At 45.7% G+C, this 18,342-nt stretch overlaps 1 protein-coding gene across 3 annotated transcripts in view; it reads right to left on the bottom strand.

The window, feature by feature from the left end:
- Positions 1-944: 944 nt before the first annotated feature.
- The window catches only part of LOC108135918, a 57,797-nt gene continuing 40,399 nt past the window's right edge, over positions 945-18,342 (bottom strand). For 2 of the 3 annotated variants that reach the window (XM_017256859.2, XM_017256860.2), the window contains 3 exons: positions 8,423-8,716; positions 6,953-7,081; positions 945-6,631 (listed from right to left, as the gene is read on the bottom strand). In XM_017256859.2, coding sequence (XP_017112348.1) covers positions 2,093-6,631; positions 6,953-7,081; positions 8,423-8,716 — 4,962 coding nt within the window. In that variant the 3' untranslated portion in view covers positions 945-2,092. Of the gene's footprint in view, positions 6,632-6,952; positions 7,082-8,422; positions 8,717-9,277; positions 9,754-14,750; positions 15,002-18,342 lie in introns of those variants that run through there. The other variant, XM_017256858.2, reaches the window with a different exon arrangement.

Below are 18,342 nucleotides of genomic sequence, written 5' to 3'. Positions count from 1 at the left end.
GAATTCGTCATTAAATTGCCAATCAAATGGCATTCTCAGTTAAAAAATTTTCAGATATTCAAAAATTCGGAAAAAATGATGATGTACCCCCTTATAAAAAATGCAAAAATTGGTTATAAAGTTAATTTTTCAATAAGTCTGTTTTGAAAAATTAATTTTTCTTATTAAAACCAAATAAATGGCTCTAAACCGATTTTAGATGGGTAGTATAGGTTGCTAGCTGTCCAAAACAGCCACTCTTATGGCTCTACCTATAATTTTGGCCAAGTTACAACAAAAGGACGCTTTAGGAATTTTTGTATTTGTCAAATCTCTGAAAACCCAAAAAAAAGTATCGGTTTTTGTATCAAAACCTTGGGAAAAAATGGTCACCAGATGGAATGTCATACATCGGCGAATTCGTCATTAAATTGCCAATCAAATGGCATTCTCAGTTAAAAATTTTTCAGATATTCAAAAATTCGGAAAAAATGATGATGTACCCCCTTATAAAAAATGCAAAAATTGGTTATAAAGTTAATTTTTCAATAAGTCTATTTTGAAAAATTAATTTTTCTTATTAAAACCAAATAAATGGCTCTAAACCGATTTTAGATGGGTAGTATAGGTTGCTAGCTGTCCAAAACAGTCGCTCTTATGGCTCTACCTATAATTTTGGCCAAGTTACAGCAAAAGGACGCTTTAGGAATTTTTGTATTTGTCAAATCTCTGAAAACCCAAAAAAAAGTATCGGTTTTTGTATCAAAACCTTGGGAAAAAATGGTCACCAGATGGAATGTCATACATCGGCGAATTCGTCATTAAATTGCCAATCAAAAATTCGCAAAAAATGATGATGCACCCCCTTATCAATCTTAGTGTTTTGAACTAAACTCTTTCAATTTTGAACGTGGCTTTGTCCCTTGATGTGCCCAATATTTTCTCACAAATGTTATTACACATTGTTTATTTTATGTATTCATTTATTTAGAAAAAATATTATTTTACCATTTTTGTGGATGCCTTGACATCTCTTTTCTCGCTGCTTGTATACTGCAAATAGAAATCATCTTTTTTAAATCATTGTATCATAAAAATATATACTATCTTTAGATAAGTATGTATAAATTGTAAAAGTAGTATTAACACTATAAATACACGGAATCGTTTAAATGCATAAGACACAAAAAGTTGCTCACATATTCTTAGCCTAATTAAGTTCGAAAATTGTAAAAAAAAAATGAATAAATGCTTTAACTATAAAAAAATGTAAAAAAAAATGGAATGCGTGAGTCGTTGGACAACAGCACGCACAAGGAAGCTCAGCGACCGAGTTTCGAACTGCTGGCGTCACACACAGAGAAAACACTTGTTATCCCTACACGTAGATACAACATAAAAAAATTAATTAAAAATCGAAAATTAAAAATCAAAAATCGATTAGTTAAAGCGAACGGCTGGCCAGGCATCGTGGGTGTTTTAGTATCTTGGAATGCAATTAGTCAAGCGATCGATGTCCAATGGGGCGACTGGTGGCATTGAGCTGTTGGTTGTAAACGATGCAGTGGCCTTAGGTCAATTTTGCTACTAATCAGACATGTTTGGCTCATTTTAAGGCTATGTTTAGTCCCCATTGTTCCTTTAACCAAGAAAGTGGTTTTCCGACTGCATTTGAGCCATTTGAAATTGAAAGCCTCTGCATCGTCTACAACCCAAGCAGCTCAAGTCCTCCGGGGCAAGTATATGTGTATGTGCGGATGGAAGTGTACAATATTCTTGTGTGCGTGTGCTTGGGGACATTGGCTGGTGATTGTGGGTGGGTGATTGGGTGGTCTGGCTGTCACAGCGGCAACTTCTCATGTGGAACCATAGAAGGACTGTGACTGCGGGTTTCCCTCCGCTTGCGTTCCGCCTTAGAGTCTCGATGCCTGGCGCAGCTCCGTCCGCTCCGTTCGCTCTTATATGCTAAGATTTGTAACCATGCTATGTACATCCTTGGCGGATCCTTATGGGCGACGTGGCAGCAATGCATTGCTTGAGATTAACAGGTTCCATGTACGGCTAGAGAGTTGCACTAGAGCGATGTGGCCGTGTAGCAGCGTTCATCCGTCTATCATCTGCGCTGGTTCAGCATCTGCAGGTAGTACTCGCAGTTGGTGCAGTACACCGCCGGCGCAATCACATGCCGCTTGCGGCACAAGTTGCACTCGACGGCCTTGGCCGAGGCCTTCACAATGGCATTGTTGTAGACGCGGGTGGGTATGGCGGTGATGGCGGTTCCTGCTGTCGCTGTTGCTGTTCCAGTGGCTGCTATTGTTGTTGCTCCTGCTCCTGGAGATCCTAGTGCCGCCTCTGGCAATCCGTTCTTCTGAGGCGGCGGCGGTGGTGGCGGCAGTATATCGGCTTCGCCCTTGGTTCCCGGCTCAAAGCTCACCTTCTTCTGCACTGGCTTGGCCATCAGCTGTTGCTGTTGCTGTTGATGCTGCTGCTGTTGCAGTTGCTGCTGCAGTTGCTGTTGCTGTTGCTGCTGCTGCTGCTGCAGCGGGTAGTAGCCATGCGGCAGGGGCACTCGCTGGTAAGGCGAAGGCAGCGGCACTTGCTCGGTGGCTGCCACATTGCCATTGCTGAAGTAGGCCAAACTGAGTTGGGGGCTTTGCTGTTGCTGCTGTTGCTGTTGCTGCTGTTGCTGTTGCTGCTGTTGCTGCTGTTGCTGTTGCTGCAGTTGCTGCTGCTGCAGTTGCTGGTGCTTCTGCAACTGCACGGAATAGCTTTGGGCCAGGAGTTGTGGATGATGCAGGGGGCGTGGCATGGTGGTGTACTGTGCATCCAGCTGTTGCAAGTGTTGCTGGCTGGCTATGCCGCTCATACTAGTGCGATGTTGCTGCTGTTGCTGGCGGTACAGCTCCTGTTGCTGCTGCTGCTGCTGTTGCTGCTGTTGCTGCTGTTGCTGCTGTTGTTGTTGCATCCTCTGCACATAACGCTGCATATCTGTGGGCGTGGCTGCCGCTGGTCTGCCCAACATGGGCGATGGTTGCTGCTGCTGCTGTTGCTGTTGCTGTTGCAATTGCTGTTGCAGCTGCTGCTGCAACTGCTGCTGCAGTTGCTGCTGTCGCGGCTGCGCCTCCGTCTGCAGACGCAGCACATTCTGCTGCTGCTGCTGGATCATCTGGGCGGTGACCTTCTCGTTGGGGTGCTGGGCCGTGCGCAGAACCCTCTCCAGTATGGGATTGGGTATGAAGTCGTCGTCCTCCTCGTTGCCCGCAGTGGCCACCAGGATGACCTGGTCGCAGAAGGAGACGCTCTTCTTCTTCACCCGCTTGGGCAGGGCCAACGACTGCTGCACCATGCTGTTCAGCAGCTCCACCTCGCGCATCTCCTCGGCTATCTGCGACTGGCTCATCTCGTACTTGGGCTTCGGCAGCATCTGGTGTGCAGTCCGCACCGAGTCCACCTCGTCCACCTCCAGCTTGCCACTGGGCAGTCCGTTCATCTGGGTGCGCAGTTGTCCCGCCTGCTGACTGGGCTGGCTGAGCAGCTCCTGCGAGGCATAGGAGCGGATGGAGGTGGGCTGCTCGAAGCGGTGGGCCAGATCCCTGACGCTAGCGGGCGAGGAGGCCTCCAGCTTGCGCTGCATGGCCCGCAGATCGTTGGCCTGCTTCAGCCAGGTGGAGCCATCCGAGGAGCCGGAGCCCCCCGCCACCTGCTGCTGCTCCTTGCGCATCTTCAGCAGGTGCTGTCGCTGCTGCAGCTGGGCCAGGATGCTGGTGGTGCCCTCCAGGCTGTCCAACTGCTGCCGCTGGTGCTTGCTGGCCGCCTCCAGGGCCTGCAGCTGGTGCAGCTGCTGGTTGAGCGGCTCCAAGTCAAGTTCCGGCGGCGGTGGCGGCGGGAAATCCTCGCTCGCCTGTCGCGAGTGGCAGGCGGAGTGCGGCGGACTGGGATACGGGGGCAGTTCCATAGGAGCCAGTGCCAGTGGCAGGGGCAGCTCCTCGCTCGCTCCCAGCATCTGCAGATCCTTCAGGGGACTCTGCTCGGAGTGCACCTGGGCACAGGTGGTGATGATCGTCTGGCAGGAGTCCTGCTCGCTGATCGAGGTGTTCGAGCTCATGGCCGACAGATTGGACAAGTTGGCCTCGTGGTGGAACTGCTGCTGCTGCTGCTGCTGCTGGGGCGTCAACGTGGAACTGGTGCGCATGGGCGGCGGTGGCGCCACCTTGGGCACCATGGTCAGCTGCCTGCCGCTGCCGTGGAAACTCTTGCGCATCAGCTTGCTGCGCTCCAGGTTCGGATTGGGGTTGCTGCCGGACTGCGAACCACCGCCACCGCCGCCCGATTCCCTGGCTCCGGTGGCATAGTCAAAGTGCCCCTCCGATATGTAGCCGCTCAGGCCGCTCAGGTGGCCATTCTGCTGGCCCAGGCCCACGGCACTGTCATCCAGGGTCACACTGCCGCCGCCGACGCCATTGGGGCTGCCATAGTGGACACCACCATGATGGGAGTGGTGGTGGTGGCTCAAGTGGGCACTGCCACTGGACACCGCCTCGTCGGCTGCTGCCTCGGTGAGGTCCGGCATGGAGCGGTTCTTGCGGCGTATCAGTCCGCCCATCAGCAGCTTGCGCCTGATCTTGTGCTGCTTCTTGCCGCTCTTGTCCTTCTCCTTCTTCTCGTCCTTGTCCTCCTTGTGCTTCTTCAGCGTGTCCTTGGCGTTGACGAGCAGCGTCTCGGTCAGCGAGAACTCGCGTGTCAGCTTGTGCCGATCCTCGCTGCGACTGCGCTTCTCCTTCTCTCTGTCCTTATCCTTCTCCTTATCCTTGTCCTTGTCCTTATCCCTCCTGCCGAACAGGGAGCGGCTTTCCCGCTCCGGCTTGCCCGGACTGGACGCCACCTGCTTCTCCATTTGCTCGTACTCGATGAGGTTGTCATCGCAGGCGGCGGCGGCGGCTGAGGCGGTGGCCAGTGCCTTCAGGGGACTCTTGCGTTTGGGCAGCGTGGCATAGATCTCAATGCTGGCCGGGATGGGGATCTGCTGATGGATCTGCTGATGCACCTGCTGATGGACCTGCTGGTGGAGCTGCTGGTGGAGCTGCTCCTTGTCCAAGGTGCGATCCTTGCTGTTCTGGCGCACGTGCTTCACACTGCCGATGCTGCCATCGCGCATGTGCTTCAGCTCCGGCATGGCCTCCGCCTCGGCCCCCTTCTCCAGCAGGATGCGGCGGTGCAGGCTCCTGGCCCGCATCACACACGTGTTGTGCTTCATGCGGGCAAAGGTCATGGTGTGCGGATTGCTATAGGGGGCATCCATGGCGGCCCTGGCCCTGCCCGCGGCCGCGTTGCAGAGCACCAGGGCTGTCTCCAGGTCGTGCGACTCCTCCACCAGGCGCGACTTCTCCAGCAGCTGGTCCGCCTCGTGGCAGAGCTTCTCGCAGTCGCCCGACAGCGCCAGGCCGCCGTTGGAGCCACCGTGGCCGTGGCCCGCCTCGGGGATCTTGGCCAGCTGCGGATTGAGCGCGTGCTTGGGCGGATACGAGTCCGTAGAGCTCAGCGAGAACGAGTCGTAGCCGGGATCGTAGGGCAGGCCGTGCCGCGTGGGACTCTGCGGCACGGCGCCCACCACTCCGTTACCGGCACCACCACTGCCATTAGCACCCCTCTTGGCCACCATGTACAGGTAGGGATTGTCCAGCGTGGTGGAGCTGGCCGAGCTGGCACTGTTCCGATCCCCCGACCAGTTGCCCGAGTCCCGGCGACGTGGCTGGTTCAAGTGCTCCGGCATGGTCAACCCGTCGCTGGGTGGCGAACTGCCGTTGGAGCTGGACTCGGCGCTGTGGCTCCGCTGCAGCTGGAGGTGCTGCCGCCTGGCCAGCTGGGCACTCAGCACCGCCTCCATGGGCTTGCGGCTGAGAAAGCCGCCCTCCTTGTCTCCATTTTGTGCAGTGCCAGCTGCAGCTGCAGCAGTACCTCCAATCTTGTCCTGGATCACACTCAGATTCTGGTACTGGGCGCTGAGCACGTGCTCCACTGTCTTGCGGCTGATGTAGGCATCCGTTTCGTCGCTGCCCAGCGGCGGCGGCGGCGGCAGCGGCGGCGGGAAGATGGTCTTCTGGATGACACTCAGGTTCTGGTAGTCGTTGGCGGGCGTCCTCAGCGGCGTGGGTGTGATGGCCCGTCGCGTGGTGCCCAGACTGGGCTTCTCCGGGCTGGGCGTCACCGCCCGTCGGACTGGGGCAGCCAGGGCCGCGGAGGGGTGCTCCATGGGAGACGGCTGCTGGGGCACCGCGTAGAGGAGCAGCAGGGGCTGGTAGCGGCCCCGACTGCACTTGTCCACCACGCCCTCCCAGCTGGGACCCACCTCCTTGACGTTGGCGTCGTCGAAGTAGACCCACACCTTCAGCTTGGTGTGGAAGAAGAAGGTGGTGTAGTGCTTGCCGTAGTAGGACACAATGCCCACCAGCTCGTGCTGCGTCTGCTGCGCCCACCGCTGCTCGCTGACCTGGTGGAAGACGTCGCCCAGGCGCAGGCTGGTGCCCACTGCCTTCAGCACGGCGTGCACCTGCTCCGCGGCCGGCCGCTCCGAGTCCCACACGATGCCGATCGACACCACGTCCGGTCGGTTGAGCAGGGCCCGGCAAATGCCTATCTTCGCGCCACAGGTGTTCTGTTTTTGGGGTGGTAAAAATGGTACAAGTTAGCTGGGGTATCACATACTATACTCTATATATCTATATGCCAGAGACCATAATCATTATAAGCTTTTAGTCTTTATTTTTAGTAAATTGTTTTATTTTTTCTCCGTATCATGAGATACAACAAAAGCCATAAACTATCACATGCGCATTTTTTGGGATAATAGCAACCAATTGGTATAGTTCAATTGTTTTTTCGGCTATTATAAGTGAATGATTTTTAAGGTTTAAAAGATAAAAATAATGATTCTCTCTAGTCTCGGATATACATTAACTAAATCATCATTACTCACCGGACAATCGCGTATGTCGCCCATGTTGCCAGCCGCCCTCAAAAGTTGGCCAAAACTCAGCTGCTGATGCGACTGCAGCGCCAGACTCTTCTGGGAGGTCAAGGCCGAGGCGGATACATAGTGCACCATCTGTGGGGGATTGCAAATCATAAATTGGAAATCAGAAATCAGAAATCAGAATCAGAAGTCAATTAGCCAACTGCGGAATATGGTCAAGACGGAAGTGCTACGCCCACAATCCCACTCAAGTCACTGACGTCATATACTATAAGATATACTATAGGCAATCGATAATCTGCCCCCTTTTAAGGGACCAACTGGTCCGGTAGCTTTTTTTGTTTTCTGTGGCCAATCTGCATGTGCATGGCCAATAACAAATAACCAACAACAAATAACAAACAAGAGCCGTAACCAATAGCACCCATAACCCGTTTTCAAATACCAGATCGGCACTGTAACTGTTTTTGGACAGCGAGACAAGTGGCAGACAGTGGACACACGGCAAGTGCAACACCGAGTGTTGCAGGTGTTCCAAACTGTCAAACTGGCAAACTGACAAACTGACAAACTGGCAAACTGGAGCCCACGCCACAAGATATCAGATCGAATCTGCGATCCATGGCATCAACTAATAAACCAGTTGTCTACACTCGCAGAAAAGTTTTTGATTTTCAGTTCCAGATTTATAATATAATAAAACTATTGTTCTTGTATAAATAAAGCGTCAAAGCGTAAAATAAAAACATATAATTTGCAAACAATTACTAAAGTCAAGCAAAGCTTAAAAAGAAGCTCACTGCCAAATATAAATCAGACTCGTTAAGTGTACGATAAAGATGCAAATGGTATGCAGAGATTAAACAGAAATAGAGAAACAAGTCAGATGGGTATTAAAAATTCAAAACATAACCTGAATTCAAGAACTTTCCATCTCTTCCGCTAATATTTATATTCTTCATAATTTTGAATTTAAAACAAGTTCTTCATTGTGAAGTTTGTAATCGGCACTAAATTGTTCTATTTAAATGGCTTGGTACTACTTGTATGTTATGGGGCGATTAAAAATAGTTAAGTCTAAAAATGTGCGAACTTCGTGCTGTTTTTCAGTAGTAAGGCAGATTGATTTTGTAGCCCAATGTCCTATTATAAAACCGTTGCCCAATTTTAAAACAAAAATGCCCCTTAAAAATAATTTCGTTTCAAGTGGCGCCATCTGCCGTACTGCACGGTAAACTTTATAAGCTAAGAGCGAGCAGCGCCCCCTTTCCATCTTCTTCGCTTTCACTAGAGTATATGAACGTCGCCTTTACAAATATGCAGTGACGTCATATTTCAAACTTTCCTAATAACTCCCAAAGTAATGGTTCGATTGGTGTGTAAACAAATACCGCGAGTGCGTATACTTGTTAGGGTTTTCTAACGATCTTATCCATTTAGGTGAATGGCAAGGTATATCATCGAATAACTCACCTGGGTGAAGGGCAGCTGCTCGGAGTTGGCGCCGCACTTGCAGACGCTCTGCTCGATGACCCGCATGGCGAACCTCCGGTGGGCGATGCAGGCGGAGGACTCGCAGGAGTCGCCATCGTCCGGCGAAATGTGCGAGTGGACGCGATGGAGCAGCAGCTCGAAGCACTCGGCGGCATCGCCCAGGCAGCCCAGCGGGAATCGACGTCCTGCGAGGGGACCGCTGGCCAAGGCCCGACGCAGTGGCTCCGGACACAGGGCCGGCTCCGAACTGGTCTGCAGTTGCTGAAACAGTTCCTATTTTTCGGGGGGAAACAAAATAGAACAGTTAGATATGTACTTAACCGGCATTATCTCATGTACTTCTTAAATTAAGACTTAACCTCGTGACATTGCTGAGTGATTTCGAAAGCTAAATTGTCTAAAACTTATCTTACCTAAATCAAGCTATCTGTAAATACGTGAAATTCAAAGCATTTCCTGCATTACACAAAGTAAAGTTTTAGCTGATTGTCATGTAAGCTTAAAATTAAAAGCAAAAAGGTAAAACTGCTTATAATGACAAATATTACTAAGTAGAAAGCTTAAGGTGACTAATTTGTTTGTCTTTCTTTTTAAAAATTTTATTTTTGTTTGTTTACTTTCAAACTAGGTGTGCTTTTTTGTTGTAAGTGCTAATAAGCGTAGTATACGTATATATTTTGTAATTAACGTACATAACTTGGGGTTATTCAAATTAAAAGGAATACAATATATAAATAAAGTAATTTAGGTACATGTTTAAGTCAGTAAATTAGGTAAATATTTTGTATTGTATTTGTTTAGATCGTTTGATATATACATGTTCCCTGGACTTACAATAACCGCATTGATGCAGCGATCCCGTTCCGAATTTCCGGCAACATTGTTGATGGCCACGGCGGTGCCATTGTAGCCCATTACGGCCAGTTCCACGCTGCTGGCCACCTTGGCCAAGGCACTTTGGGCCGACTTCTGCTTGGACTGCTGCCGTGTCAAGGTGGCCGACTTGTCGCCTCCATCCAGCATTAGCTTGCGAGGACTACTCCTGGGCAGGGTGCCTCCATTGTTGCTGATCAGCTGGTTCAATTGTGGATGGTGAATTGGCATGGGCACCGATACAGGTGATGTTGTGACTGGGGGATGATTGGCTATTCCATCTGATCCCGATCCTGGTGATCCTGGTGATCCTGGCGATCCTCCTCCTCCTCCTCCTCCTGCTGCAACTGCCACGCCCACCACATTGGTAGGTTCCTTCCTCTTGTAGCGAAACTTGATCATCTTGCTATTAATTCGTTCTTGCCACCAACATCTCACTGTGAAAATTGATTTACAAAACAAAAGTTCTTAGCTTTTGGCCCTTTTTTTTTGGTTTATCTCACTTTCAGTTGTCAAGTTTTTTGTTGTTTGTTTTGGCCAGCCAGGGTGTTAAGTGTTATATTCTCTAGTCAGCACATGGGTTGAGCGCAAAAAAAAAAAAAAAAAAACGGGGGAAGTCAGCCAGCGGAAGTGCAGGCAAAGTGCAAAGTCAGCCCCCAAAAAACCTGCAACCCCCAGCAATTAAAGAGGAAGTTTAGCCTAGCGATACCACTGGTTCAGGCAATTAAAGGTACAAACTTGGGGTATCGCTAACAGCTGCGACAGGTTTCGTGGACCATCATTTGGCACACCCTAAAAGTCCGAACACTCCACTCCACTCAACTGGACTTGACTTTCGCTTTTGGCCTGCTCTCGACCTCATTTGCGGCCAATCGAAAGTTTGGCCAGCAAACCGGTCCATATATAATCCACAATCCGCCGAGACAAAAAGTTCTCCCGACTGTCGATTCAGCAACTACAACAAACTCAAAAACTTGGCAAAAAAAGACTGCAACTGAAACAGAAACAGAAACCGAAACCGAAAGAAGTAAATTGCATGTGCAGCAGCAAAGCGGTAGAGCGGTCTAATGTTGCCGCCTGACAACCGCTGACGCCTTGGAAATAAAGTGCCACTCCATAGAACCCGAGACTCCAGTCCAACTTAGTGTATTAATGGGTTGGGCTATCCGGATAAAGGGGCAGAATGACGCCATATGCGACATATGGCTGAGATCAGTAAACGCCTCTTGCCGTTTTTGCTGTCGACTGCAGTTGCCTGAGCTTGGCAACCCGACACGACACGAACAGCGACTCGACTTGGCCTAAAATGCAGGTTCATATGCAGTCGATGTGCACCGAACACAATTTGCATTTGCATTGTTTCAAGGGAGCAGGAAAAGCGAATTATTGAAACTATTTCGAGCAGAAAATCTTTCCTGTGTCAACTTAACAAACCAACATCAATTACAATATAAAGTCTATTGTTAAATGAATTTTAAACTATTGGGTATGAATATTAAATTAATACCGCGAAAATATCAACATAAGACTTATGCGCTCTTAGGTATAGAAATGAAACTAAAAAGTATGGGGCTTATATAATTTAGTATTGAATTAATACCGATACTTTAAAATTGTCTGTAATATATTCTCTAGACACACTTGTTAAACTTACTATACTTGCAATTATTTTATTGGGTGAAGTAGTTATTATACTGATGAACAATATTAATGCACTATAAATGGCCCAATATTTAAATACGATTCATATATTTTTCAAGTATATAAGCACTTATACCTGGAAGTCCCAAGAAGTACATGCGAACACACACATGCAATACTTGGAATCGGTACAATTAACACTTGTCAACTGTTTGGGTTTTTTTCGAAAAGTTTTTAAGGGAAGGGAAGTGCAGGGTTTGAGTTATGAGTTCATCAGTTTGCAGTTGCCTACACTGTGCTGCATGATTGAGTGTTCAAGTTCAAGTAGAGGGGAAATACACAAAACAATTGGACAAACAGGCAGTGAATATCGAACAAAATTGAACGGTGGCAAAGGTGATTTTACAATCAAAACAGAGAGCTATAGAATTTCTATAAACTGAATAATATCTTGTGTTATCTAGCCAAAAAACTCTAAACAAAGAGCCCCGTTTTAAAACCCATTAAAACATAGAAAATATAAATTTAAGTGCCACACACACACGCACACACACAAAGGCAAACTGAAACACTCCACTAGAGTTGACTGCACTTTGGGTGACAATTCTAAATTTTATGGCCGAGGATCTCTGGGCCGAAACATAAAAAAAATGTTTAATAAGCGGAAAAGCCGCCGTTGGCGAGCGGAAGTTCTGTTCGGACAGGGAAAACTCACTGATTTCCAGTTGTACTTTTTCTGTTGTCGTATCCCCTAATTATTTTTCCTGGTAAAGTGCAGCAGCGGCATGGGTATAAATTGTGTAATTGCCCATTCATTTGACAAAACAGTTGCATGCTAATTAGTCTGGGGCACAAAATCAAACGTCACGCTCTTTAATTCCCGCTTTTGGGCCACTAACACTACATATTACTGAGCCACTGGACCAAACTGTTGCCCAAACACAATCCACAAAAAAAGGGAAAAAAATAAGAGAAATGAAAATAAACTGCAAGTTGGCGAATCATTTAGGCCATGTAATTAGCCAGCAATTGGCCAACGATTGCAAAAGCCCCAGGAATTGATCGTGAAATGCGATCTGAAATGCGATCTGAGCAGGTGTAGTAATTCACTCAAGACTTGAATTGTAACTTCTTCAGATGAAAATTGTTTGTTAAATGTGTGGTAAGTTAAATTTTGCGTAATAATCAAAATTTAATGGATATTATACGGGGAATCTTTGCACTACATTTAATATGCTTGATTTTGCTGAGACTAAACTAATTTTCAAGGTAATGTTATGCGCATTATCATGCTTCTAGTATTAAGTTCGATTTATACACCCTGAGAAAAATCATTGGAAATCCAAATATTTTCGCTTTGAACTATATATTTGCGGTACTGATTTAGCTTCGAGGGGTGTTGTGTTTATATTTATATATTTATTTTAATGTATGGTAAAGTGTAGTCTTAAAATAAAAAAAATAAATATGTTAATAATAACATTATTCTGCTTTTGGTTTACTTTAAGTATGTTTATATTTTGAAAAACATTCAAATATTTGAATGTTTAATTTTACTATGAGGTTTTTCTCTGGGTGTAGACTGTATATTTTTACCCCATTTACTGCTTATATTTTAGTGCAGTTTTTATTTGTTAGAAAATTATTTTTCAACCTCTGTAGTCTGTAGTCTGAGTCTGATATTTCGCACTCCATTTTGTGGATCATGTCTCGAGACTCGAGTTTGATTTGCGCTTTTGATTTGTGAGTTGAGTTGAGTCGAGTGTTGAGTGTTGAGTGTCGAGCGTCGAATGAGGCGACACTTGGCGGGGAAACCGAACTGGCAGTCCTTGAGAGCCCAGCCACCGACACTATTTATAGATCGGGGTTTTAGCTTTTGCGCACCGATCGCAGATACACACCAGAGTTAGAGATACAGATACAGATACAGCTGCAGATACAGATACAGATACAGAAACGAATTTGGAGAGCTTTGACAAGCCGTTGCTCAAATGCAAAACAAGTCTGGCCTGCAGCTAAATGTTTTCATTTATTGTTATTACTTCTTATTATTGCTGCTGCTGTTGGTTTATACGCTTTGTGTTGTGTGTTTGTTTCTTTTGCGAACTTGATGATTTATGGGCTTTAATTGTTAAGCCACAGGCGGGGGCCTAAACGCTGTGTTTGGCTTCAGTTTCAGCTCCAGCTGAATGTATTCCACTTCCGCAATTACAGCGGCAACAAAGAGCCAGAACTGACCTTTTTCTCAGCCAGATTGAGACAAAGAGCAGCGAGTCTACCTGCACTGCGTTCAAATCTGGGAACCACCTGCAACAGCCCATCAGCCCAATAGCCCAACAGCCCAATAGCCCACCAGCAACCTGCAACCGGCAACCTGCAACTTGCAACCCATGTTGCAGATGTCTCAAGCCGAGAATCCAGCAGCGAAAACAGCGATGGCAGGCTGATAAATGAGGCATACAAATAGAAGCTACATGGCAAGAAATATTTCAATCTTTGCAATCTTTAAGAGCTCGAAACAGTGGGAAACTGCGGCCAACAAGAAAATATTACTTTTCATAAGAAATTAAGAAAATAAAAGTAACAAATGCTGGCGTAAAAATGTAGCTTACTATTCTGATTATGTGATTTTACTTTACTTATTCTCAAGAAAACATTTTATAATGCTTTGAAAAAATGCTGAATAAATATAGAAATTCACTATTCATAATAAATTAAAAGTCATAAATAAATTAAATCATTTTACTAATGAGCAACCTATTTGAAACTAAGCTTACTAATCTGGCGACGTGATTATTTTACCTATGTTTTACCTATTCTCAAGAAAATATATTTTTAAAATGCTGAATAAATTCATATTAGAAATATGAGTGTATTTCGGGACACAGAAAGTTGAAAGGGGAGTGCAACCTGTGGCAGCGATTTCCGCACGTGAGTTGACTGCCAAATGCTGGCTAATGGTTGCTTTTTTTTTTATTTTTGTTCGTTTTGTTCTCCTCACATATTTACATATGCCAGGCAGGCGTCGGAGGCCCAAGAATTAACCATTAATACACAAATCTGCCGCTTAATATTCGACCAAGAAGTCTAAAGTCTGATGGCTGATGATAATGCCGATGATGGTGACATATTGCCCGGGCCGCAAGAAGGAACCCAACCTGCAGGTTGATGGCCTGCATTTCAATTGCCAGCCAGTCCATGCAAATTGAACCGAGATGGTTTTGGAAAAAACACTTCTCTCCAACTCGAAGTTGGCTCAGAAATGGCACTTAAAGATCGCGTGATTGCCTGGACTTTCCCTAGGGAATCGAGCCCACGGGTCTTGAGAAATAACCATATATATGAAGGAATATATGGCTAATAGCACAAAAAAGCCTGCGTGCGGCGCACAGATTAATCTTTAATAAGCTGCATAAATGCATTAGGCGAGTGCCCACTGTACCTGCTCGTAGCAGGTTTCCACGAAGGCTGCGGTGCGGGCTGCCAGGCATTTACATACCAAAAGATCTTCACAAAAGGTGAGTGAAAAACAAGTTGGCGGTTGGCGGTTGGCGGTCTTAAGCCATTTGGACCGCTATGATTTCTGAAGCGGACCCACATGCTCGCCGAAAATCAAAGAATCAATAACGAACCAGCAGCAAGCAAAAAAACAAAAAAAAAAACAGGTAATTCCATGTGATCTTTTTTAGAGAAATAATCCTTTGTTTCGTCTAATAACTTGCAATAACCAAACCCAAAAAACTGGCCAACAACTTGAGTTCTGTTTGAGCTTTTGTTTAAGTTTTTAACTTACGCAAACATTTCTTGTGTATATATATGTATAAAATGTATTCCAATGATTTATCTGCAGCTCTTTGTTGGCACTTTATATATTTGTTTTGGCTAAACTTTTTGGCAGGCACCAGAAAAAAATGATATTTTTTTGTATGTTTGCCGCGCGCGCAATTCTTCACTCTGGTTTGGTACTGAGATTCGATTCTGGAAGGGGATTTACGAGCAAAGCTACCGCCGATTAAAAACACGTCCGCCGACTGGGAAATTTGCCTCGCAACTGAAACTCGTTTGGCCGCTTGGCTTTTGGCCATCCACAGAGCGATGAGAGATAATGTACTATAAAAACCAACAGAGAACAGTGAGACTCTCTGGAGAAACTGGTTTTGTTTCAGGGGAAACAACAAGAACTTCAGTTATATCAACAGCGAACTCACCTGAGCAAACGCAAACCCGAAAACCGAAAACCCGAAGCGAACTCAAATCCGAAAACGGGGGAGTTTGTCTTGTAGTTGTAGTAGGCCAAACAGGTAAATGTCTTGGCCGAGCAGGTAAACGACTCTTGGGTCTCTCATTTCTCACTTTTCACTTCTCGATCTCTCCATCTCTCAACTCTCAATTCTCAGCGTCTCAGATTTACTCACGCAAAACACCCTGTACCTGAGATTTGTACCTCAACCCAAGTGACAAATGATATGAAATGAAATTAAATGAAATGAAATGAAAAAAGTGCCCATCATCTTGGTGCATAGACAATAGACCAGAATAATAATAAAAATATAATAGTCGAAACCAGTCTTGAAGTCTGTGGCCATGGTTGTCTGGCAGATTTTGAAGATCTTGCAAATCTTCAGACTCATGAGTCAGCCTGTAAAAGCGGAAACGCCAGCCAAACGCGTGCGCATGCGCAAACTCTACAAAAAACCCTGCGATTCCATGGAAAACCTTAATAAATTCAATCAAGCGTAAGCCTTGTGGCCCAAATAAAAGGGATTAAAAACAAAATGAAGGAAAAATCTGGGTTTTATCTCAGTTGTAGGTGAGTGGCGCGGTAAAAGTGAGACACGTTATCGTGCCCCAAAAAAAGATGCAGTTCTAAAACAAACAACAAAAATATATAAAGGGGCATAAACAAAAGGCCTCTTTCTTGGCTGGATTCAAAAGTTTAAGACCATCCACCCGCCAACGAGTTCATGACTCAAAAAAAAGAAGCGGCAGTTGGGGCTTTGGAATATGGAAACTGGAGTCAAAGAGTGACTCATGGAGTGACTAGCCAGTTGATTGATTGCGGCCCAAATCAATTGCACACCGAAGTGAGATGCAGCAGTGAAAGGAATTGCACTGGATTTGTTTACATAATGGCAATAAATGCATATTAATATTTTCTGTAAATCAAATATTTAGCTTTATGGTCAAAAACGGTTGCCTTTGAAAGTAAATACTCAAAAAAATCCTAAGAAAATCCACAACTGTATTGAAAATGATTGAAATGATCAAGCACCTGTAAAAACTTCAGCTAATCATTGTCTAAAATTTCTATTCCCTTTAACATTTTACCCAAAAAAAAAGAAAAACACAGAACTGATCAATCAACTTTGGCTGAGACGTTTTGACCATTTGGAGAGTATAGAAATCGGATGGCATAAAAAACAAAACACTGACCACTTTGATGGATGAACACGCTGAGGGTTCTTTTTCTAATATGTCAAATGCAAAATTAGCTAAAATATCAAACAAAAAACCGAATAAAACTATTGAATAATTGATGGATTCTCCGCTGGCGATTGACTGCATTTCTTTGTCAAGGCGGTAAATAAAACGCTGTACGAATGAAAAAACCTTCATATCGCACGTCGTACGAATATATTGAAGACAATAAAAAGCAGAAAATAAAACAAAAAGCCCAAAATAAAGCTTAACAAAATTAAAGCTAAAGAGCGGCAAAGTACATGGGTTTTTTCTGTTTCGTTTCGTTTCGTTGTATTTTATTCATCTTGGCTGAAGAGTGAATCACGCTGATTGAGATACGACGATGATGGAAATAGATTAGCACCTCCGTGCCCTCCGATCGGCCCCACCCACATATATGTAACATATATACACTATATAGTACACTACATCTCCTTTTTTCATGACAATAATGCCTTTTTATGGCGGCACTGGCCAAACAACGCATAAAAAACCCCGAAAGGCTGTTTGTTTGCACTTACTTTAGATGCATTCGAGATTAGGCACTACGAGGGCAGTCTATCCAAAAAATCTGGAGTACCCATATTTTGAGGGCAAACATGGCTTATCCGCCGAGAGTGGCACACGATCAAGGGACTTTCAATAGCACTGATTTTTTCCCGGTAAAGAGGACATTGTTGTCTGGTGGTTCGCCGCTCTAATGACTTTGTCCTTTGGTTTTCCACTGTTTCTCTTCACTTTTCTGGAAAAGTCGGCGTGAAAAGTCAGCGGCCTAATGGGAATTGTGCATTGAGGCAGAACGTACAGCAGTCGAGACGATTTTCCATCAAGTTCCCGGTCGCCGGGTTCTCTTAACCCCCTTAAATGTCTGGTATACACTAAATATAACCATCAGCGTGGGGAACGGTCAAAATGCGATCGCGATCGCAATCGCAATCGTGGGAGTTTCCCAGCTCAAAAGGGGCCAATGTCTTCGCCGAACGACGATTTTCATAATTAAATAGTATAGCGTTGTGTTGTGTTGTGTTCTTCCCGCGGGAAAGGTGGAGTAAAAACAAGTGGGCAAGTGGGCACTATGGTTACCAGGGGTTCTGCAGGGGAATACTCGGCAATATGAAGGTGCAGAACAGTCAAAACAAAGCAGGCAAACAAAAACAAAGCAACCAACCAGCCAACCAACCAACCAACCAGCCAACACTTTCCACTTCGTCGTCATCAGTGTTTAAAGAGCGCAAAGAGGGAAAACCGGAGAGGCACAGTGGGCACCCTGTATTGTGGCCAGAGCGTAGCGTCTTGGCCCGAAAAGTACAGTCGCGCTTTGCCTTTTGTTTGTTTGTATGTTCGTATGTTGGCGGCGGCGGCAGCCAAGAGTTTTTCCCGAACGTCACGAGTTTGTCGCTTGCCCACAGGGGTTAGCATGCTGCCACGACGGAAGATGCAAGATGGAGGATGGAGGATGGTAGCTGGTGGCTAGAGGATGGAATAAGGAATATGGAAGACGCTTCTCCGGGTTTGGGCCTCTGTTCTATGTGGGTCCTCTTCTTCTGGCCAATGATCACAGAGATAATGAGCATGCTCATCATCCGCTGCTCTGGTTTGTATTTGTGCATGATCGCCATCCCCTCAACTTACTTTTCTCTACTCAGTTTTTCCACTTTATGGAAATCGTTCTTCATGATCTCTTTCTGATGACTTGATGATATTTTCAGTTTTGTATATTAATGAATTTTATTCAAATTCAAAATCAAAAGAGAGGTGGTTGACTCAAGTGAAACATGACCTGCAGTTTGCAAAATATAGATTTATAGAGAGATTACATTTCAATATAACGATGCATAGACTGCAAATGTGACCTTTTATTAACATTTAATTATTTGACTTTTGAGTTTAAGAAAACTTGTTAAGCCTTGCACCTTAAAGGTGAT

The sequence above is a fragment of the Drosophila elegans genome, unplaced genomic scaffold (assembly GCF_018152505.1).
Source record: "Drosophila elegans isolate 14027-0461.03 unplaced genomic scaffold, ASM1815250v1 contig_149, whole genome shotgun sequence".
NCBI classification, from domain to species: Eukaryota; Metazoa; Arthropoda; class Insecta; order Diptera; family Drosophilidae; genus Drosophila; species Drosophila elegans.
This window is presented reverse-complemented; position numbering and strand designations above follow the sequence as displayed.